Source organism: Alternaria viburni (assembly GCF_023758015.1).
Source record: "Alternaria viburni strain BMP 2772 chromosome Unknown scaffold_14, whole genome shotgun sequence".
Taxonomy (NCBI): domain Eukaryota; kingdom Fungi; phylum Ascomycota; class Dothideomycetes; order Pleosporales; family Pleosporaceae; genus Alternaria; species Alternaria viburni.
Window position 1 is genome coordinate 462,211 of NW_026055783.1, and position 22,873 is coordinate 485,083.

General features: G+C 53.5%; 7 protein-coding genes across 7 annotated transcripts; 3 read left to right on the forward strand and 4 right to left on the reverse strand.

Moving 5' to 3' along the window:
* Positions 1 to 2,309: 2,309 nt before the first annotated feature.
* Positions 2,310 to 4,005, forward strand: J4E79_006856 (uncharacterized protein; the record flags this gene model as incomplete). Its single annotated transcript, XM_049355724.1, has 3 exons — positions 2,310 to 2,405; positions 2,460 to 3,185; positions 3,241 to 4,005. 3 exons carry the CDS (start codon positions 2,310 to 2,312, stop codon positions 4,003 to 4,005), a joined length of 1,587 nt encoding a protein of 528 aa, XP_049209753.1.
* A 331-nt stretch (positions 4,006 to 4,336) lies between these two features.
* On the reverse strand, positions 4,337 to 5,349 carry J4E79_006857 (uncharacterized protein; the record flags this gene model as incomplete). The annotated part of the gene is made up of 4 exons (XM_049355725.1): positions 4,337 to 4,391; positions 4,559 to 4,961; positions 5,011 to 5,190; positions 5,247 to 5,349. The coding sequence occupies 4 exons, from the start codon at positions 5,347 to 5,349 to the stop codon at positions 4,337 to 4,339; spliced, it is 741 nt and encodes a 246-aa protein (XP_049209754.1).
* Positions 5,350 to 8,064: 2,715 nt separating this feature from the next.
* On the reverse strand, positions 8,065 to 9,600 carry J4E79_006858 (uncharacterized protein; the record flags this gene model as incomplete). Its single annotated transcript, XM_049355726.1, has 1 exon — positions 8,065 to 9,600. The coding sequence occupies one exon, from the start codon at positions 9,598 to 9,600 to the stop codon at positions 8,065 to 8,067; it is 1,536 nt and encodes a 511-aa protein (XP_049209755.1).
* Positions 9,601 to 11,461: 1,861 nt separating this feature from the next.
* On the reverse strand, positions 11,462 to 12,781 carry J4E79_006859 (uncharacterized protein; the record flags this gene model as incomplete). The annotated part of the gene is made up of 5 exons (XM_049355727.1): positions 11,462 to 11,640; positions 11,705 to 11,866; positions 12,237 to 12,597; positions 12,649 to 12,682; positions 12,735 to 12,781. 5 exons carry the CDS (start codon positions 12,779 to 12,781, stop codon positions 11,462 to 11,464), a joined length of 783 nt encoding a protein of 260 aa, XP_049209756.1.
* A 253-nt stretch (positions 12,782 to 13,034) lies between these two features.
* On the forward strand, positions 13,035 to 13,842 carry J4E79_006860 (uncharacterized protein; the record flags this gene model as incomplete). Its single annotated transcript, XM_049355728.1, has 3 exons — positions 13,035 to 13,074; positions 13,147 to 13,427; positions 13,486 to 13,842. The coding sequence occupies 3 exons, from the start codon at positions 13,035 to 13,037 to the stop codon at positions 13,840 to 13,842; spliced, it is 678 nt and encodes a 225-aa protein (XP_049209757.1).
* Positions 13,843 to 14,118: 276 nt separating this feature from the next.
* Positions 14,119 to 15,342, reverse strand: J4E79_006861 (uncharacterized protein; the record flags this gene model as incomplete). Its single annotated transcript, XM_049355729.1, has 1 exon — positions 14,119 to 15,342. One exon carries the CDS (start codon positions 15,340 to 15,342, stop codon positions 14,119 to 14,121), a length of 1,224 nt encoding a protein of 407 aa, XP_049209758.1.
* Positions 15,343 to 18,044: 2,702 nt separating this feature from the next.
* J4E79_006862 (uncharacterized protein) lies at positions 18,045 to 21,930 on the forward strand (the record flags this gene model as incomplete). The annotated part of the gene is made up of 2 exons (XM_049355730.1): positions 18,045 to 21,066; positions 21,116 to 21,930. The coding sequence occupies 2 exons, from the start codon at positions 18,045 to 18,047 to the stop codon at positions 21,928 to 21,930; spliced, it is 3,837 nt and encodes a 1,278-aa protein (XP_049209759.1).
* Between the last annotated feature and the right edge of the window lie 943 nt (positions 21,931 to 22,873).

The following is a 22,873-nucleotide window of genomic DNA, read 5'->3' on the forward strand; positions in this document are numbered from 1 at the left end:
CTCAGGCCACAACAACTTGAATTGCTTCCACAACTGCGTAGACACGGATTGGTCATCGATCCCGCCTGTGCGGTCTGGTTCGCCGTCTGGTGAGATTCTCGAATATCTTGCCCAACAGTCAAAAGTCCTTTTGTCGTAAGCTTTTATGGTGCGTATACCACACGACAGCCCAGCATGGGTGTGATGTATTACACCCGCACAGATGACTGTCGTGAAAAGACTGTCTACCGGCGTCTTCAACGCAGCATGACGCCATGCACCAACTGCATGAGTACTCCACAGGTGCCACCATTTATGAAGTGTCTGCTGGGTATAATTCGCGTCATCCCCAAACATGGTCTCCCCCAGTGCGCCCACAGTCGTTATCCTCGCAGCCCGTAACCTCAAGGCAGAATCTGTAATTGACTTGACTGTCAAGGGTGTAGCCTTCTCTCGATTGGCGTTGTATAGACGAATAGCTTGTGAGCGTGCAGTATACGTGTGTCCTCCTGGCGCTCCCCAATCTGGAACCCACGAAGGCAGATCGCTTCTGAACTTCCGCCCAAGCTCTGTGCTGAACATTGAGAGTGATGATGTCGTGTATATAGACTGTAAAGCCGCTCTGCAGAATACCTCAGTTTCGCTCAGCGAATAATCTGGTGCTAATGGTGTGCTGCCTGGCGGAGTCCAAGCCATGCTGAGGAGAGCGTACACTTTGTCTCTGGGATCAGATGCTTTGCGATCCCGAAATTGCTTCAATAAACTCAACAATCCAAGCGATATTTCATCACGATGAGTGATGGGCGGAGAAACTGTCCATCGAAGTCTTCCAATTCCCAGGATCTTCTTGCAGCTGTCAGCGACAACCTTCTGCTGATCCAGCGGCAGACGTCGGACAACTTTCTTGCAGCAACTGGCGCTATGATGAATATAATTGCCTGCGCCTTGGGCAAACATGTCCCAGGATGCAGATATCGTCCCGTACGTAACAACAACACGAGGGGGTGTTGTCACTTCTTGTATGACCCAAATACGAGTCCACCACGGTGTGAACGGTGAATGCGTGAACTTCCTCAAGGCTTCGAATAGCTGTAATTGAAGTTGGGTTTGATCGTGCTGCGAACCTTTCTTCTGTGGATCTGTTGCACCAATGGAGACAAACTGTTTGTCGAGGTGTCCGGGTATAGAAAGGTCATGAAAGAATGAGAAGATCTCATAGACGCCTGGTTTGCCGTTCGCATTCTTCTTGCCAGACGGCTTTGGAGAGCCACTTTTCAAGTGCCAGATGGATGGTGGTTCAGTCAAAGAGGGACGAGCACCCTCTAGGTTGTCGCCGAGATACACTATGCATTCCCCACACTTCTTATAGATGAGACCCATCAACTGGACTTGATGAGTTCTTTCTTCGCCATCGTTCTGATCTATGCATCTAGACGTTGACAGGTCAGAAACAGACAGGCAGGGAACCAAACTTCAAACGTACAGCGCATCTATCCATAGGGCCAGCCCGTCCTTGTACGCTTCCCGCAAGTGCCTTAGTGCGCCCTCAAGATTCACCGTGACAGGGTGAACACGGCCATCGAGTCGGATTGATCGTGTCACACGTTGCGAACCCCATACATAAGACAATGCCCGATATTTCGCGACTTCGATATCGACATTCGACAGTTTGCAGCGAATCGGTTCAGTCCATCTGCCAGGCAACAATCGCACGACTCGAATGTGATTCCCTTGGAGTGGAAGGCCGGGATATGTCGCCGCGCTTTTCTTGCGCGCGCTGTCGGGAGAGAGGAACATGTTCGCATGCAACGATTTGATGAGTGCAATAATGAAGGAAGGAACACTCTGAGCTGAGTATGGTTCCACATGCGAAATGCTCGCGGCTAGAGGGCGTGGCAGCAAGCTGACCGGTCAGGAACACTGCCACGGCTGCGCATACTACCCCGCGTCGAATCGGGGACGCCTCATGTTCGTCGAGAACAAATGAATATGTTTTCGAACTTGGCAGAGACCGCGCAGGTACCCTTCATATGAGGGGTTGAACAGATGACATCATATCGAGCCTGATATGCTCTTGCCATTGTCGCTACCAGGACTCAAAAGCTTACCCTTGCAGAGTACATCTTGCTTGAATGTCAAAGAGAAGCGGCTGTGATGCGTGAAACATGGTTCGATGGGGAAAGCGCCCTCGTGTATCTCTCATAGGTTTTACCGAATGCAGCTTAGCCCCGCGGAAGTGACATCTGGCCGCAACCAAGAACTCCGCGACCAGCTTCACGGCGCATGCCTTTATTCTATTCCTTTCCCAAATCCTAGGGCCTCTTATCGTAATGAGGGGCATTTGGGCACTTCCGGCGGTTTTGCGCATTGCGCTGGCGAACCAGCATGCGTTCAGCGTGTTCGACGATCTGCTCGCTTTCCCCCAGGTATGACGCGCCACGCGACTCAACAACAGCGTCATCTGCTAACAGCACACCCAGTATGAGGTTCTGTGGCCAGACACTTTCGTTACCGAGAACGATGCGACGCTGCTCCTCTCGCACGGATCACCCAGCTCGAGCTCTGCAACACCCGGCTCGCAAGAGACGCAGGAACTCTCGAAGCGCGATAAGCCGGCGGCGAATATACCACCCGTAGACGATGCGCTCGAACAGACATACGAAGCAGTCGTGCTGCACGGACAGCGGTACCTATGCAGCATACCCATAATACCAGAAGAGGTACCGCAGAATGACACAACATCGGCCGAGGAGGCCAAAGCCGAGGAAGAGAAGGAGCTCATACGCGCAGCAGACCGCGGGTGGGAGCTACTCGAAGGCATGAAGGGCAACTGCATCTACTATGTGAGCGGCTGGTGGAGCTACAGCTTCTGCTACAAGGACGAAGTCAAGCAGTTCCACCAGCTGCCACAAAGTCGAGGTGTTCCCCATTACCCGCCTGTGGAGGACACGAGCGTACACAGCTTCGTATTGGGAAGGTACCCGAAGGAGGAGAAGAGCAAGAGAGCGGACGCGCGCAAGACACTAGGCAACGAAGAGGGCAGCAAGGAGGCTTTTGATGATGAGGACAAAACGACCGACGATGACGAGAAGGGCCTAGAGATCTCAAGGCTAGAGACCAAGGGGTCTAGCAGATACATGGTACAGCGGCTGTCGGATGGTACTGAGTGCGACTTGACGGGCAAGCCGCGCAAGATCGATGTACAGGTATGTCCCCGCAGCGCCATTGTCCTCCAACACACAGTATTGACATCTCTTCCAGTTCCACTGCAACCCACAATCTGCCGACCGAATCGCCATGATCAAAGAAACAAGCACCTGCTCCTACCTCATGATTGTCGACACGCCCCGCCTCTGCCACGACGTTGCCTTCACCCCACCACAAGAGAACCTCGCACATCCTATAACCTGTGAACCCGTCATTCCAGAGTCTGAAGTGGACGCATGGACAGAAGCACAGCTATCCGCCAAGCTGGCCGCGGCCGAACGTCTCATCGCTGCCCACAACGCTGCCGACGACGCCAACACGAACCCGCTCCGCGATCTCGCCGACGGCCTCGAGGGCTCTACCAAGCGCATTGTCATTGGCGGCATTGAAGTCGGCGCAAAGTCGTTTGTGGGAAGCGAAGGCAAGGTGATTGAGAAATCCGTCGTTGTCGGCGGAGGTAAGGAGACATTTATCGGCACCGTAGCGAGTAGCGACGGCAAGCAGATGTCCAAGGAGGAGATGAAGAAGCTCAACATTGCCGATCCCAAGGATGTTGAGACCTTGAAAGCCAATCTGAGGAAGCTGGCTGGCAAAAAGGGATGGAAGCTGGACCTTGTGGACACACCAAGGGGCAGGGAGTTTAGAGGTATCATCGATACCGAAGATCAGGATACTGAGAAGACGAAGAAGAAGTCAACGAAGAACAAAGATGGCGATAGTGCGGGGATGGGCAAGGAGAAGGAACATGAGGTTGAACAGGGCGATGAGGATGAAGAGATGCAGGAGGGGAGTGAGGAGGTGTACAAGGATGAGCTTTGAAGCGCTTATGGTATAGTCATGACACTTTATTACGACTATTATGATTGTGGCCTACATGTTGGTACAACTGAGATAAGAGTTCGTGCAGATCATTTTTAAAGTCTTTCTCAATGCTGACAGAGAGTGTTTGATAAACCTCTTCGGCCAGCTAGGCGTGTGCTCCCTGCTGATCGACCGCACAATGTCGGTGCTACTTTGGCCCACAACCCCAGGGTTTATCTTTGTCAGGACAACCATTTTCTATGTAGTTAGCAGTGAGCATGCCTTGTTCATTCGCCGCGCCCACGTGGAGGGGAACGCTTCCGCATCCTAAGAACCATTAGCCCCGATTTCACAACAGCGACAGAAGAGTCCAACTTACGTCCACATCCAAAATCTTTGAGTCGCTGGACCAACATTTTGACATCCCTGATGGCGATTGGTCTGTGTAAATTGTGGGCGATGATGCAATTGGCCGCATAACTGGTCTTTGTACAATGCGCGCACACAATCCCCTCGTTGTTCTTGTATTCCCAGTCGTCGTCTGCGAATAGTGCTCTCAGTAAAAGCATACTTGATAGGGAGGGAGGTGAGCGTGTGTTTCATGTACTTACCCATCAGTGCTAATGTCCCCTGAATCTGCCTGAGGCTCCCCTTGCAGATACGACATAGACTGCTACCTTTGCAATTGATACCCCAAGGGGCCTTAAGGGTATGTACGTTCTCGGATGTTCCGGGAGGAAGAAATGTATCGATGGGATCGTCGGCGTCGATAGTCTGGTCGGCAGGAAGGTCGGTATCGATAGTTTGGTCGACGGGAACATCTTCGTCGGCTGTAACGCTGGAAGCGACCTCATCGCGGGCAGCCTTGCGCTTGTAATCGCAGACACCCTCTTTGCAGCCAGACGTGACGTAGTTGACCGTGATCTCGCCAGTGTTAACGTCGTTTCCCGGCTTAGTAGGGCAGCTGCCACATCCTGGCAACGAGTCAGTATCGGAAGGTAGCGTAGGCCAAGGTACACTTACTACCGCATTTGTGATTGACTAGGTCATTGATCTTGCTCTTGATCAGGCTGCCATTGACCTTCTCGTCCGACTTGAGCTTCTGTGGGAAGGCACAGAGGCCGTCGCACTTGTCGGGATTGGAACATCCACTGCAAAGATTACAAGCGATCTGGTCGCCGTTGCCCCACTCTTCTTTGTCGTCTAGATGAAGATTGTTAGCACAGCTCAGTGCGGCGAACTTCTTTTGTAGAACATACCAATAGTATCAATGTATGACTTGATCTTCGAGAGGCTAATGTCGCAAGTCGACAGCGTGCACATGGCGCTACCGCGGCAGTTGATTCCGAGAAGCGCATCCATATCATTGGGGTCTTGGTCTCGGGGAGTGACGCCGTATGCGGAGTTGGGGTCTATAGAAGATTAGTCGGAGGCTTTTGCATAAGCTGGGACTGAGAGCTTGCGAGATGGGTGAGCGAGAACAGCCGCCGCCCGGACAAGGACAGTGGCCGTCACCGTTAGAAGCGTGGTCTTCATGTTGATGGCTGCTCAGTACTGGTGTAACTAGAGAAGAAGTCGACGTCCAGCTCTGATTTATCTCAGTGGAGAGATTGAAGAGGCACGGCGGGGGAGAGAAAACCCAGGAACTATATACTGCAATGGGAGCGTGTTGGATCTGAGTGAAGGTGAAGGCAACAAGATCCAGGATCCAGCAACCACCCGGAGGAAGCTTAGACTGGATAGCGGTGGAGAAATGGGCACCGCTTGTGTAAAAGTGTGACGTTCACCGTATGCATTGCCGTATCAGACACGATAGTCTGTGCTTCTAACCCCTCGAAGCAAACGCAAGAACGTGCATGTGTCTTGGCAGCTCTCATTGGCGTCGCTCCAGATCTCGCAATACACACCAATATACTGAATCCACACGACTCGAGACCGTATGACCACCCCTCAGATCCCATGTCTTCAGCTAGTCATAGTCCTATACCCCATTGCCAACAAGTGCTGCGACAGTTAATCCGCGTTGCCTTCTCCTTGAGCAGTCAATCTCTTAAAATTGACCCACTCTTGAACCCTTCATGACGTTATCTCGAGACGCAAACAAACGACTTGACGGGAAAGACCCTAGAAGGTGAGGAAATCAGGAAAGAACGAAGAACGATGTAGTGAAACGGTACAATTGAAACTGCTCATCATCATTATCGTACAAGCAGTCTGAAATTTGCAGTATTTCCAGAGATTTGTCCCGACGAACTTATGCTAAGCCTGCTATGTCCTGATAAAAGGTGTATGTCACCGCATGCACTTTGGGCAAGACGGTGGCGAGGCAGATAGGGACTACACGTATCATAATCTAGACACGATTTCACGCAAAGACGCGAGAAGAACGCATCGTTCATCTAGCCAGACTGAAGCAAAGTTGCGAATGAAGGGATAGAGGAAGCGTGCCCAGGTGCTCGAGTGAAGCACGTGGCAAGCGAACTCGTTCGTTCCTTCCCTCAGCTGTTATGACATCATCCTAGCGGCACTAAGCCAAAAACGATCAAATCCAGCTCTACGGAGCCTCAATTTCCCCCCTCCTTCCAATCTAATTCACCATCACAGGCTTCCAAAAGACCGCTTCCGAATGTAGAAGGATCAAATGTCGTACGGACCGAGCCCACGCTTTGGTATGGTGTTCGCATGTCTGGATCGTCCCAGCGATCGTGTCTGTGGGATCCGCACGTGCGCGATACTCGAGACTATCTCGGGTCTCCATGGGAAATTAATCAGAGACGCACCTCGCTAAGACAACACGTCGTCGTGGCGCATGTTTGAAGTTGCGACTCTCGCTCGTGAAGAAAGCGCGCCTAAGTGCCGCTACACGAGGCAGACATTTACCCTCTCACCGGACACCAGATAGCATCGCGCAACCCAGCGGATCATCAATCCGCGATCTACAACGCACACCTGCATCTCGCGTCCTCTATCCATGAACACATCATCACAGAACGTCAGATGAGCCCGATAGCCGGTTGGTGGTAAGCGAGCGTGCTTCGAGAAAGAGGAAGCGGGGCGCAGCACTGGAGGACCTTCCTCGTATCTGCACGCCGTCTAGGAAGGAACGAGCGTGCATGTCTCAGCCTCACTTTGTGCCCCTCAGGCAGAACGAAGGGAAAAACAGGCAGAGAGGTAGATTGACATGACACGTTGATCGTTTTGCCTACTTTTGCCTTGTTTTCGACTTGTAGGTTACGATGGGGTGGGGAAGTGTTCTTCGCGTTGACGAACATCACCACAACGAACGCAAATGGTAGCGCGAACCAAACCATACCTCTACCTAAGCAAAACCGAGGCTCTACATTAAGACTGAGACCAAATTCGAGACCGACAACTTCCGCCCCCGCCATCACGCGAAATCGCCATTGTACATTCCCGAATACTGTCATAGCCCCAGCTTACCGATCGCTCCCCCTGTCCACTTTCCCAATTTCCCGCTCTCTGTTCCTACCCACCAGTCATCCACCCCCACGTGAGGAAACTAGGCTCGCACTGCAGGACAAGCGCGTGTCCGGTGAAGCGGTCCCTTGAAGTTCCTGGATTACTCTTCATTCCCGGATCGGTAGGCGTTGGGAATGCTTCTATGCCTATGGTCGTGTCGTCGGGGTTGTCTTGTCTTGGGGCAAAAGGGGTGCAGGACCGTTAGTATGGGTGTGTGTTGCGGCCTACGTCTCTTCGGTGTGTTGGGGCTGTGAGTATGCGAAAAGGAGGAGTTGTGGCTGGGGGCTGTTTGGTAGATTGTCGGACATGTCAAGATGGGAAGTGAGTAGAGAAGAGTCAACATGGGTATCGCGACAAGGAGGTATTGAGCTGGGAACACAAAAACTGAGAGTAGACTGTTCAAAGATGACGCGCTTTTGGTATTCTACTACGAAAATCGTGAACGGCCGTAAAACGTTGCTATATGCTTGACGCATCCCCAAACGCCTAAACGGGTATCAACTATAACGACAGTCGTAGAATGCTGTGACCTTAGTATCCGAAACCTAATCCTTGCCATGTATATAATCCAAGTCCCTTTTGACAGTTCACAGTGGTTCAGTCTTCTTCTGAGTCCACTTCGCTGTCCGTTTCAGCACTCCTGCGCGGCTTGCCATCACCAATCTTCCATCCTGCACCTTCTCTCGCAATGAGCCCTTCATCAAGAAGATAGCGCTCGAGCCTCTGATCCCTGTGCCACGTAGCAGGGTCGAGCATATCCACGCGACTCTTGTAATCCTTCTCGAAGTGACGTCCAACATGCTCCATGCGCTCCTCCCAGGATGTAATGCCATTGAAGGATCGCTCGCAGAACAAACAGCTCGAATGTTGTGGCGCATCTCGTAGCTGTAGGTTGCAGCGCACTTGGTGTTCCGAGAGATTCTCTTCGCAGACTGGGTAATCTTTCTGGGTGCGGCAGGACTTGTCTTTCGGAGCAGCGTGCATGCGGCGGAGATGCTGAGTGAATAGATCTTTGCGATTGAAGTCGTTATGGTATAATGTCTGTGGATCGTTGGAATCGATCGATGGGATACACAGATCGCAGCGCCAGTAGCCGAGCTTGATGTGCTGGGTGCTGACGTGCCTTTTCCACTCGTTCTTGGAAGAGAAGTTGGACGTGCAGCCATAGCCGGCGAGCGGACATGGGAAAGCTCGACGGTCTTCAGCCTGAATGCTCGAATCTGTGATCGCTTTCTGTGTCTTGGAGGACCGACGAGATTTCTTCTCTGATCTGACAGATTCCGTGGGACTTGGAGCATGAGAGTCTCTACGGATCGGCTTGCGGCGCTTCGATGTGCGACCCGAGCTACCGCTTGACGTTGTAGACCTTCTTCGCTTAGATCTTGTCGGACTGTAGTCGGAGTCCGAAGCGGGTTCCTCAGGGAAGTCAACGGGCTCTACAGACTGGGCGTCTCGTACCGAGTGTCCGATACCAGAGTCTGCGTACCTCGTATAATCCGGAGTAGCTTCTTCTTTGACTTCACTGTGATGATGATCAGGGGTAGCTTCTTGTTTCATGACAACATCCTCCACATCTTCAGCCACTGCTTCCGGTACCGGAGGCTCGTACTCTAGCTCGCGAAGGCTAATGTTACGCTCTTCGGCGTGAGATTCGCAGGCGAACGCTCCGCCTTGAAGATACTCAGCTGCCGGGTATGAAACCGGAAGATGAGAGTAGTCCATCGGGCTTCCATATGGGATGCTATGGCACATATATGGTGATCGAAGCTCGTCCTGGGTGTTTTGACTAGTGTTTCCAGAAGAAGTACGATCCGGTGATGCGTTGCGAAAGCAGTCTGCCGGAGGCCAGTGTTGCTCATATTGCTTCTCGTATCGACCGTCTGGGAACGGGATCTTTGCGTATAGCATGCCTGGCGTAAGGGGGCTTTGCTCGTACAGGAAGCGTTGCATTGGCTGCATGCTGACAATACCATTGTCGAAATCATCCAGGTAGCTCTCTTCTTCTATATGAAAACGCACTGCATGCTCTTTGCATGGTTGCATGTAGTTGGTGTATTCTGTCGCCCAGACGGGATAGCGCGGCTCGTCCATCGTCTCAATTTGTGGCAGGTCTCGGAACTGATGAGCGTCCATGGCTGATGCTCAGTCGTTGCACAGAACTGGGCAGGGGTAGCGATAGCGACTCAGTATCGCACGGCACTTAGAAGCCAAAGAGTATGGGGGAATGCGAGTGCCGTAGAAGTTCGACAGATACAAGATCTTCTGTTTATAGAATCTTGCTGAGCAGGCGAAAACAGTCCTTCAAGTAGACGAGTGGTCAAGGTATTTCGATGTCGTAGTTCTGCCGACCAGAAGTAACCCAAGTACTGGGACTGGGAAAGGAGGCAAAAGAGGCGGAGCGTAAAGTGGGGGGTGTGACAGACCAAGGCAGCAAAGCAGAAAAGCTAGTGTCAAGTTGCACCGCCGTAATCTTTCGTACCGTCTTTCTGTCCCTCGATGCCATGCTCTACAGTGTTTTATGGTGTTTGAGCCGCAGAGCCGCATTGTCAGCCACCCAATGAGAGCCCTTGTGCCTTGGCAATATGTACTCCCCTGTTCTCAGCTTGACCGGTGGGCCGCAGTGCACAGTTGTCCAGCCACCACTGCGCTGTACGTGAACTCTAGCACCTACCACCGACGGGTAGGTTCAAGCCCCAGGATTAAGCCCCTAATCAAAAGCAATCTTGCTAGTACTGAGCGGATCGCTACCCCATCGCGATACGTCCAAGCCAGCTTTTGTGCCAGAGCTGCTTCCGCGGGCTGCACGTTCGCTAAGCTGTGGGAAGGACGAAGCGAGACCATGTGGACGTGAGCTGTGAGGATGCTAATCGCGGACCCACCAGTTTGAGCGTTGGGGGCCAAAACAAATAAGGAGATGAACGACGAAATGCAAAGACCCAAGGAACGAATCACATACCTCTGTATATCGTGGTTTCTGTTAGGAGGCCGGACAGAAAAACCAGTAGTAGGTTGCTGTTGTGCTACCGCACCTGCGCCAGGGACGTGATTGTTCCGACAGCTGCCGCGCAACCGGAACGCTGATGAGAGGCCCAGGTCCCGATCAAGAGCAGAAAGCCGTCGTCGGTCGGAGGGTGCAGTATCACAGACTCTCATTGGGAGTCGCTGCATAGTGGCTCACCAGCTGGGGCGCATTTGGCTCAGGACACTCGATTTAGGCATCAAGATAGGGCGAAGCATGGTTTCCCTGTCAAAGCAGTTGTCGTACGTTGCTGGAAGGCAGCATCATGGCACTAATGATGATGCTATCATCCCATGAGTGGCAGTAGAGATAGCGAGCGGATGCGCCTGGGCTGTTTCGACGGCTGTATGCACCCTCAAGTCCATTCGTGTTGTCGCCTCACGGCTCAGGCATCAAGCTCGATCCGCAAAGGAGTTTAGTCGGTAAGAGCTCCCAGTGTCTTGGGCTTTCCGGGCGCATTTGGGGGCGGTGCGTCCCGTGTCTCTGGTGATGGAGACTGGCGAGTGGTGGCGGGGAACTGTAGGTGGATTAGAAGGACTCGACGCTTGTGCGCCGTCGCAAGTCGAGAACAGCCCACTCGGATGACTTTGCGCTGCCCCTGCGTCGGCGCGGGGGTGAGACGACGTGACTATCTTCACAGCGTGTTTGCTGTCAAAGTGTCAAAAGATTATCCGGCGGCTCTGCGCAGGGATTCAAAGATGCTCGAGAGTCTGGAAATAGCGAGACGCAGGAGATGCACCGCTCTTGGCACGGTATCCCCGCACATGGCTGCAAGCCACATGGCCATGGCTGACCGCAAAGGCCGTACGAATGGGATAAGACGATGGTCATAGAAATTAGCTATCTCTTGCCGGTCGTCTGTATCGGGGGTCTTTGCGCAAAGTCAACGCGGGATACTAGCTTTGTAGGCCCTTTCTAGATATCTATGAACGCCATGGCGGTGCTATGGCCAGCAACTGATGCTCTGTGTCGGCATCATGCTCCAAGTTTGGCAACAAGGCGGTCTTCAATACCCTCCAATATCCATCGATGCTCTAGCACCTCCAGATTCTCGGCTTCGTTGAGAAATAGCTTATCCGGATCCTGCTCAGGACCCATCATGCCGCCCGCGCCTGGGTTGGCCATGGCCATCTGCTGAGAGACTTGGTTGGCAGCTTTAAATAATACTGTTAGCTTGACTGACTTGACCTGAGTAGGCAAATGCTCTTCCCGACATACCATTGTTGTTCCCCAGGATGAAGTTATAGACGGGCTGAAGCCCGAACAAAGTCAGGAAATACCATGACAAACTAGACACCCATCTGACGTCGAGGTCACGCGTGCCAACTCCAGATTGCAGCATAGACTTGAATTGTGGGGTCAACGGGAAGGGTAGTTTCACTGCGCATATCGGTTAGCAACAGATCAGATTTGCTTTTACAGCTCGGGAGCAGCCGATTGTCAGAATATGCCGACCAAACGCGCCAACTAGTCGCAAGCATCATTCCGACGCCTACAAGAGACCAGCCACTCGCTTCGCCCTAGAAGATAGCGCATGTAGAAACTGCTTTAAAGCTAGGCAAAGCGAAAGGCCACGCAAGATGTACTCCGGCGTCGACATCCGACCAACGAACACGGGAATGTTCAGGCTCGCTCGGCTCCATGTGAGACTCGGTCCTGTCGTCTGAAGGATTTCGGGATGCAAGAATACTCTTGATCGCGAGCCGCTTTCCCCTAGGGTGCAGCAGTATTTGTAGAAAGGCAGACTTACTGATAACGAAGCCAGAGAAGAAGGCATTGATCCATCCCATGATCAGAGTCTGTGGGATCATCATCGTCATCTGCCCCTTCATCATGCCCATCATGCCCTCCATCGCCGCAGGATCGCTCATAGGATTCGGTCTGGGTTTCCCCCTCAGCTCCGGCTCAGCCAAAAACTTTCCTTCCTGGTAGGCCTGCACCATGTAGGCTTTGCGGGTCGCGAAGGACCCGGGCGAGAGGACCTGGGCATTCGTGCGCAGGTTGACGCCGCGCACGAGGGAGCGCTGTTGCCGGACCTTGGCGAGGTCGTGTTTCTTCGGGGTCGACTGGAGGAGTGTCATTGCGTAGTGGCGGAGGATGCCTGTCAAGACCTGGATGTATGTTAGCATCTTGTATATTCAAAGGAATTGAGTGCACTGTACCATGACCACCGTAATGGGGAGCAGAATCCACCAACTGTAGAATTATCAGCCATCTTCGTCATGTACCAGCCAACACCAGAACGTACAACAGGGCGGGATCCCGATGGATCGTCTGAACTACAGGCTGTCCCATGGTGCCGGTAGTAGAGAGAGATGCGCGGGATGCGGAGGGGGTGTGGGAGGTGAAGGTCGGTGGTGGTGGTTGTTGCTCGACGATGATAGCTCGCCGCTGAGGCTCCGGCGGGATGTTGTGAGACCAGGGTCCGCGCTTTGCGCTTATGGAAAGGTGTCCAAAGCTACATCACCAACTGCGCAACGAGCCCCAGGCTTCACGACTACCTCTACTCTCGTCGTGATTACAGGAAACATACAACTACAACCTCACGATGTCGGCAACACAGAAAATCGCAGTCCACTCCCTCGCCGGTATGCTTCCATTCCCGCCATCGCAACCATCTATGCATTCGCCTACAGACCATATCTAATACTCGCGATCAGACCTCAAGAACACGACCGACGACGCCCTTCCCAACTACCTCAACAGCCTCAAGTTCAAGCAGATCCACACACAGACCGATGTGCGGTTAGTCCTCGGCTACACGGCCGTCACCATCGCCGGCGCACTCTTCTACTACGACTGGAAGTTCGGCTGGGAAGCCAGCAAGCCCTACACACTGCCTGCTGTCGTCGCATACTTTCTGTTGAATACCGCATTCAGCTATTGGCTATGGTTCGTGGAGAAGGGTGTAGTGTATGAGGGAGAGGGCAAGACAGGCAGGGTATGTTCACATGCTTGATCTCCATAACTACGTGTTAGACGATACTGACAACATCAAGGTGAGGATATCCTCCTCCACAAAGAAGCACATCCCAATCTACGAGTGCGACGTCGTCTTTACACCCGCCCCCTACGCCTCGAATCCCAAACAAACGATCCACATCCGCGCGCCCCTGACCCGGTGGTTTACCTCGGATGGCTACTTTGTCGCGAAACCCTTCCAGCAATGGCTCGCTTCTGAAGTGCCCGTGATCGGCGCTGCGGACCCCAACAACGTGGTAGAGGAGATCGGTCGCGGAAGTGCGGGCATGGACCAGACGATGAACCTGAACAGCTCGAATGCGGTGGACATCTTGCAGCAGCTCAAGGCAAGTGGTGCCAAGTTCGCGAGTGGCGATGCGCAGAGAAGGCGGTAGAGGATCATATATGGATAGTTAGGGCTCAGGAAGGAAAGGAGACTGGCGTTGAGGTGTCTACAGCTTTACGTGGACCATCTTGCTTTCAGGGAACGGTAAAAGCGTCACAATGGTTTGGCGGGGCATTGGAAAGGCCTTTCTTTGCTGCGAACGACATATTCGCTATCTAGGAATACTATGCAGTGGCTAAGCTATGTTAAACGCCAACAAATGCCCATGAAGCCGACCTCTTGGTCGTTTCCTACTATCCAATCTGGCCCTCCTACATGGCCCAATTTATGACATCTCCTGCTCAAGCATGGGCAATACCTCAAGCTCCCTCTGAATAATTCTCTCAAACTCCTCCCTGTCTATGCCCGATGCTCTCGCCAACCGGAACAGGCTCTTGATATCCGTGCTGATATGTTGCTTGATCGCAAGCTCGGCCTGGCTGTAGTTCTCTGCCTTTCGCTCTAGCCTCTCGACCGAGTTGGTCGATGCCGAAGAAGAGGGTCGGGGGTGGCTCAGGGCATTTGCGGTAGCGCCTCGGTCCTGCTCAATGGACTCGAGATGTACCGCGCTGTCGTTACCATGAACGCCGCTGCCGTTCAGGAGACCGCTTGTGTATGCTGGTGGCATCGACGAGTCGTAGCCGTTCGGGCCCAGGTTCGTTGTGTCGAGGGGCTCGGTCTGCGGTTCGCGCGTGTAGCTCAGAGCGTTGCCATTGAGTGTCGACTCGCCAGCTGCAGGCTCCTCTTCGTCTGGGTCGTGCGCATCGAGCGCGGGCTGCACTTCCGACGCGTAGCGCTTGAAATACTCGAGCTCTGACTGCGACGGTCCGATCTGCGTCCGGCCGCTGGTTCCTGGCGCGGGGGATCGCCTAGGCTGTGGTGTTCGCCCGGGCGTCTGGTCGTATGCAGCCCAGTAAGAACCGTCGTCCTCTTCTTCTGCTTCCTCCTCAGCGGGTTCGGGTTGGACCACGGCTTGGTAGGGTGCGACGCCGTTGCTCTTGACCGACACAGACTTTCGCCTGAAGCCAGCCTCGTCAGCAGTGGGAACGTTCTCGAACCACTCGGTGCCGTCGTCAACGTCTTCTGTTCCTCTCAGCTCAGCCAGTAGCCAGCGGCTTCCGCCTTCTCCACCAGTGCACCAGAGGTATGTTGGGATGATTCCATATTCACCCAGTATCAACTTGGCGTGTAGGGTCTCGGGGTCTGATCGTCGGTACAGTATCTGATCTGGTTCCTCCACTTCAATCTCCCCGGAAGCTGGGTGAGGTTCGACATTTATCTTCTCGATGATTTGCGGTAGTCGTGACGCGATGTCTCGGTCCCAGCACAACAGAGACAACCACTCGTTGGAAGACAGAAGCTGTACGCGTTGGCGGAGGATAGGCGATAGGAGGGGTAGAAGACCCGGGGGTACGTCTTTGGAGGCATTTGCTGTCGACAGACAGGCCAGCAGTGGCGGAATCAGTTCCCTGGAATCGGGCCGTGGGATGATTTCGTTGAGCCCAGGCATGGCAGCGGTGTGGAAAGATAAGTTGGGTATGGTGTGAAAGGTTGATCGCACTGATTATGCCCACTCGAGAATACAAGGAGCGTCTAGTATCTGGTACTGCGATCGTAGAGTCGATTGCTCCTAAGAAAGACGCCGTAATAGACAAGCCTAGGACGTTTCGTAGGCTTTGTGCTTTTCGCGTCTTTATTGTTTTGCAGAAGCCCGTACACTTCAGGCGCTTGCCGCTAGCACAGTACTGTTAGGTGTTGTGCAACGCTCCAACACTCTGTGGTGCTGTTCGTGCTGCGTGTAGGGTGCGGGCTCCGTCTGGTGATGCTGTCACATGCGAATGTGGCCAGTGACGCGCAGAAATTCGCTGACGCAGATGCGGGGAAGAGAGGAAGCGATAATTGGCAGACTGTAAGATGGAAGTGAAAAAGGAAGAGGAAGAAGAAGCGCTCTGAGGCACATCTCGTTCCATTTTCGCGTCCAGCGGTGCTGCAGAAAGAGTGGATGCTGCTGTTGTTAGCCTCCGCTCCACCGAAGGGTGACTGCCGTTAGACACACCGGTTGCGCTTGCCCGCACGCCTGGATCGCGACCATGGAAATGGTTAGCCCCATCTCCGAGCCTCATCAATCAGACACACTCTACATCCCATGCCCCGATGCGCCCAGAGCTTGCGGACTTTCTTCGACAAAGATTCCAAGGCTCGCAAGAAATTATTCCGTCGGCTTGAGGTTCTTTTACCGGTCCTGGCCTCACCATTTGGTAAGCAGACATCTGCAGTACATGTTCGGTACATCCAACCGCACAAGCACTTCAACAGGTACGCTCTATTTCACGATGGCATCAAAAGTCCGTGGGAGAGGCCTGCAGTGACGTCAGCTTTTGCGATCGCCAGCCCTGGATCGACACAACATCTGCACAAGACCCTCATTCCGGGTACCTTACATGTTCCGGTAGTAGTACTCGAAAAGCTGTTGCGACATCCATAGCCTGGCTCGGATCTTCTGCCTGCGGCTGCGTCTCACCTGGCGCCGGCATGCCAACTCGACTGCTATTTGAGCAATCTCGCGATGAGGACTATATGCATAGCCCGCTAGATCAAGCGGCGCGTTTCATGGCCACTGAAATCAGACCATTGCTGTCACTCGTGGCTTCGGCGTCTACCACAGTATGCGGCACTCGCAGCTATATATCACAACCTATGAGTGCGGCACTATACATGTATCGTTTCCAGGCGAAGCGATCCTGCCATTTCCGCCAGACTACTCGCCCGCAGCGATATGACAGCATAGTTCTCGACACCTTACCTAGATCAAGGTAGTGTACGCTGAAGACAGCAGGTCGATGTGCTCCTTCGCCATATTCCCGTGAGCCCCACAACAGCCCGGGAGACCATCCGGCTGCGCTCATAATCCAAAACTGGGGCCAGCCACTACCTTATCCGCTTGCGACGTGGCTAGGAAAGCTTCATCTCTAGGCGTGGCTGAATCGCTGATCATGCAAGGCAGTCCATGCTACTAAATGCCGTCACATCGCGACATTCGCAAATCAGCGACGCGAACAGCAACGCAACCTCGTCCGTGTTGTCCATCGCACGCGTCTGATTACTAGCAGGCTTGCTACGTCGCTGGTATGCTCTCCAGAAGAGCAGTTCTAGGCTTGGCCTGCCTTTATATAGCATCAGCGTTCGGCTGCTAAACAGCTAAGCGCCAGCCTACGCGGGCGCACAACAAAGGCCGCTGCATGTTTCGCACCTCGAGCGCGGTTTGGAGTGACCGCCTCAGTAGATTTTGATGACAGGAGTTACTACAAGCATCACGCATAGCAGGTTGAATTCGCCATGAGGATATCATCTTGAAGCATAGCCACCCGCTCGCCCCATGTTCAGCCCCCTGCTCCCGCTTCTGTATAGCAACTGAGGCTGTGCCGTTTGTATCAAGCCTGCCAAGAGCGTGTCACGCATCTGCAAATCTGCCTCGAGACGCCAGTCAAGCTCACAGCTACTGTCGCGCCGTCGCGCTTGTTTTCGGTCGTTCTGCCTCTTTCTCACGACCTCATAGACATCTGGACTGCCTGCGCCCACATTGTTTCGAGACGGCGAACTTCTGCTTGGCGTGCATCGCTCTACCCCGGTCTTACCATTCTGGAGATCTTGGGGGGAATCAGCCTTGACCGGTGCCTCGACTTTCGCTCGTTGCTGCCGCTGGCTCCACCGTCGACATCGGATTCCACTCTGTTTCTACCAACCATCCAAGCACTTTACGCCGCTTCTCTGTTGTTCGCGCGCGCCGTGTCCCGATTTCGCTCGCGACCCACCCTGAAGCTGTCAACATCGTAGAGTGCCGGCACTGCCTCTAGCCTCAACGGCTCCAAACTTCCGTCCTGTGCGAGGCAGCTCGCCATCCAGCTTCAAGCTACAGCAGCCTGTCCTCTCTCGCTTTCAGCCGCACTGCGATATTTCTCTCCCTCGTTCCGCCATCCCACCAACCTATCTGGGTAACTTGACGCGCTGCGACACTTTCCCCTCATCTGGTTTTCTGACTTTCGCAATATTCAACATCAGTAACCTTCAGGCAGCACTATGCCGCCCTAAGCAGCGCTGGCTACAGTCACGTTACCCTCCACACCATCTGCCCGTCGCAATCATTTGTTGATCGTCGCGACCTAATCTACTATCGACTCCACTTTCAGGTTGTTCGTTACAGCCAAAGTAATCATGCAAGCAGTCGATACGCATACACAGCCCTACCAGGACCCTCGGCGTCAGCCACGCCACCCTCAGGATGTGCAGACTAGCGGCTATCAACTTGCGCCTACTGGCGGCAACTTCCTGATGCCAGACGCGCAAGGCACATTTACGTACTCTGCAGAGCCGACATCCATGGTTTACGATGGATCCATGGTATCCCTTCCCTCATCCAGCACCCCTGGGCAGGAATCCATCTTCACTCCCAACGTTGGATCCTCTCTCGACTCCTCATTACATCCGGACATGTCATATCCACCACTGAATGCCTACAATCAAGCTCAAAACTACGGTCTTTCTCCGGGATCCTACTACGGAAACGGACAGAACATCTCGCCCTCGCATTCAGTTGAGCATTTTAGCCCAGAAACAGGTTACATGAGCGATCCCAGTCACCACGATCTCAGCGCTTATGCAACACCAAACTTCAATGGACACGTTCTCGATGAATTCTCTGGCCTGACCTTTGCCGATAACGGTTCGGCCAGTAATTTTCCGGCATTCCAAGAGCATGTTGACATGTCAGCCTTGACCTCAGGGACGCTGAACACGTACAACGCTCAGCCAAGCAACCACCTCAATAACACTTCGCTAAACCCGCACCATCAATTAATGTCGCCCAGTGCGACGAATAATTCCAGTCCGGCACTAGGCGATGAAAGCTCAGCCTTCCCCTCTATGCAGTACAACGGGAACATGTCGACGCCGCCAAACCAAGCGAATCACCTACCGCATACCACACCTATCAAGCAAACGCACAGTCCAGCTCTAACGAACAGTCCCGGAAACGTGTCAATGGCAAACCCAAGGCCCCTCACGCGACATTTGACGAGTCCCATTGTGCGTGTGGAGAACTATAGCAGAGAAGATTCGCCTTCGCGTTCCGACAATAGCATGCCTGTCAGCAAGCACAGCTATGGCAGTCGTCATTCCGGTAATCATCTATCACCGTATGCGCATAACGGTGACTCGGATAGTGAAGCGGAGCCTCACGAGAACGTGCATTCGCGACCAGGAGTCCGTGGACCCGATCGCAACGAGGACGGCTCCTGGCTCACGACAGGACAGTCGGGGCAGAACGGTATCAACCCTGACGAGCGCCGCCGAATGGGTGACGCATGGATACCCAGCATAGAGGAAATTGCAGAGCAACGCTCGAAGGATGAGAAGAAGCTTGAAGTGCAGGAGTGGCTCACTAAGAGTGAGGTCGGAAGCGAGGCAGGCGATGTAGGGCCTTCGAACAATCTACTCAAGCCCATTACGGGTCGTCGTCGAGCGAAGAGTCACAACGACATTCAACGCCGGGCTCTCCCAGATAGCTTTGGTCTGGGTGTGCGTACCAATTTCGACCGTATAGATGATTCGGGCATACCTGGACCTGGGGTGTACATTGACGAACGAAGCGATTACGGGGACTACGATTACGATGATGACGAGTCGGCAGAACCTGAATCCCCACCCGCTGCGATCGATATCAACGCAAGCCATATAGAAAACTCGTACTTCCCTCCGACACAAGAACTTATACCAAAGGATGGTACCGCTGTCAAGCCATGGGTTGATGGACCGTTGCAGCCACACCCGCCAAACCCATCGGCTCGATATCAGCCGCCCACATCCAATGCTGCGATGATGCGCTTCTTGGTGCGAGCGAAGGACGTTGAACAAGCTTCACTTGCGGCAACGGTTGGCTCACGCCGTCTTAGCGAGTCTGATATTGGTAGCATACGTGCAGCTCCCGGTGTTATCAAAGTCATCGAACCCGAGCCAAGAAAGAGCAAGGAGCGACAACGGCGGCCCAGCTTCTTGGAAAACATTCTACCCAAACGTACACCAAGCAACATACTCAAGCGCAAGGGCAGTATACCAGTGCAGCAGTCTGATGCAGCCTCGGACAAGTCCAAGGAGCCCATCATGGAGAAGCCGAAACGTATAGGTAGTTGGGGTCGTCCAAAATCTCCTCGAGTCGATACAAACCTAAGCAGTCATAGCAAGGACGGGGGACAACTTAGTTCAGTAGGTCTGTCTGCGGCAGCGGGCCCGTGGTACAAAGGTCCCAAAAATGCCATCAGACGTACTCGAAGCAGGAGCGATATCGGGAGAGGGAGATCGCCTGGGCTGGCTGAGCTGATGACGCAGCACGGAGGTCCACCGATGCCTATGTTAGCTTCACCGCTCGCGGACACAGAGGCCACGAAGCCTTCCGCACAGCCAAGTCCAGCTGGAGACGATGATGAAGATGACCAAGACCCCGTTAGTATGGATCTCACGGTCCGCACCGATCCCATTGTCCCAACGTACGACGGCTTCAGAAGTCATGCTAGACAACTGAACCCACGCCTGGCTGATTTCATGGTTGAGCGTATCACCCAGGAGCAAATGCGCAGATACAAGAGATTATTGGAGTTCAAGGTCAAGCATCTCAACGCCGTACAGCACAAGAATTGTGCCTCTGCAAAGTTTTGTACTGACCTCGGTGGTGAGGCGAAGCAACTCCCTCCGAAAGCCGGTGCCAAGGATGCCGAAACTCCTTTCATCGGTTTCCAGGTCACTGCACCTGGTTCTTCCGACGACGATGGCGAGCCCCCGCTAGAAGGTAATGTGGCTCCTGCCGCGTTCCCATCAGGTGTACCTCTTCCCCCTGTCAAGCGCCTACCAGCCGAGTTCGAATGCACGTTGTGTTTCAAGGTCAAAAAGTTCTACAAGCCGTCCGATTGGACCAAGCATGTGCATGAAGACGTACAGCCTTTCACGTGCACCTTCCCCAACTGCGGGGAACCGAAATCGTTCAAGCGCAAGGCAGACTGGGTTAGACATGAGAACGAGCGACACCGTCAGTTGGAGAACTGGACATGTCAGATTGCAGACTGCAACCATACCTGCTATCGCAAGGACAACTTCGTGCAGCATCTCGTTCGTGAGCACAAGATAGCTGAGCCACGGCAACGTACCCGAGCCGCTCATAAAGACGCGACAGCAACTGGTGATCAGGGTGAGATGGGCAAGTCTTTTTGTTTAAGATCTCGCTAACGCAAAGGCAGATGACATTTGGGCCATTGTCGAAAGATGTCGTCGCGACACCACTAAGCAACCCAAGGACGAGCCATGCCGGTTTTGTGGCAACATCTGTACGAGCTGGAAGAAATTGACTGTTCACTTGGCAAAACACATGGAGCAGCTCAGCATGCCCATTCTTACGCTTGTGGACCAGAAGCAGCTCAACGCGGACAGCATCATTAGCCCCGTGGTTGAGCTGCCCGAAAGCCGCAAGCTCTCCATTACCCCGGGCCGCTCGCCACTAGACAACCCGTCGCGGTACAATCCTAATGCCGCATATGCACCTGGTATCGACCCTCACAGTCTTTACCCTCAGGAAACAAAATCTCAGGCAGGATCTACGCCGATGCAAACCTACCCCCCACCGCAAATGGCACCGCCACCGACTCAGACTAGCGGCTATGCGAACTATGTGGCAAACAATGCCACAAATTTCACGAACCAGACCTACCCAGGCCTCCAGGTCCCTCGGAAGCCACACAATGGCTATACGAACGGGCTGCAAATTCCTAGTCAGCCATACCAGAATGGGAATATGCAGAATGGGGTGCAACAGTATGGCATGAATCCTGTTAATACTGTTCAACAACAGCAATCGCTGTACACGGACTCTCCGGTCGACGCTACGACTACACCTTTTCCTTCCTACTACACCCAAGAGCCGCAGGGCTTGACGACTGAGATGCCGAATATGGGTTACGATACCAACAACGCTATGGCTTACCAACAAGGCAGCACCTACCCTGCCATGTCGTATCTGACGGCACAACACAACTATCAATACCAACATCAGCAATAGACGGGGATGGATTATGGGAGGGGTTTCGATCGACACGCCCATAGGATAGGCGTAGGATCTGATTTTGTTTTGGCTCACGTTGATTTCGTACGATATCCACTCTTGCACAGCGGAAGAGGTTTTCATGTTTACGAGGCGAATCTGGTTTAGACGCGTTACGATACCTACTGTCGCTTCGGATTCGAATCGGATCGACTACATTGTCGCATCTGATGGTGCAATAGGCATGCATGGTATTATAGACATCGGCGCGTTGATTGCATCAATTTCTCCACGCCACAATTCTCCATCAATACTTTGTTGTCCGCTCCATGCGATGTAGTACCATTTGTGAGATACATCGTAGACTGGAAGCTGCGACCCACTTAAAGCCCCTAGGTACCTTCCACTCCACAAAGGCGTGATTGCACGACATCGATCGCCAGCGCCAGTAAAACTCCTTTGCGCGAGTGCAATGCCTGACTTATTTTCAAACTTCCAGCCCCCGCGCCCTGTCATACACACATCAGCGCGGCGTGCTAAATCGATCGCGCCGCCGGGGAGGAACCCGGTCGGAAGCTGTGATTGGCTGCATGCGTCTCCCACGCACATGGAGGACTCTCGACACAGCCACCCGCAACTTGGAGTCCTCCATCTGCAATTCGGTGAACGGCTCGCTAGGTGCATCCCCAGCACGAATGGGGTGTCAGAAGGAGAAAGAGGGCAAAGAGGGCACCGGTCGCCTTCCTGGTAGCGCCCCTGCGCGAGGAGGACTGGGAGGCCGCCCACATGCGGCGCACCCTCGCCATCGCGATCACAGGCTTACAACTGCGATAACCACTGCGTGTAGAAGAAAACCGTGACGACGTACTACAGTCCTCTATTTTACCCATCTCGAATCGAAGTCCTCTGATACAGCCAGTGCAGGGCAAGTGCACGCGATGAGGTGACAGCGTCTTGGTAT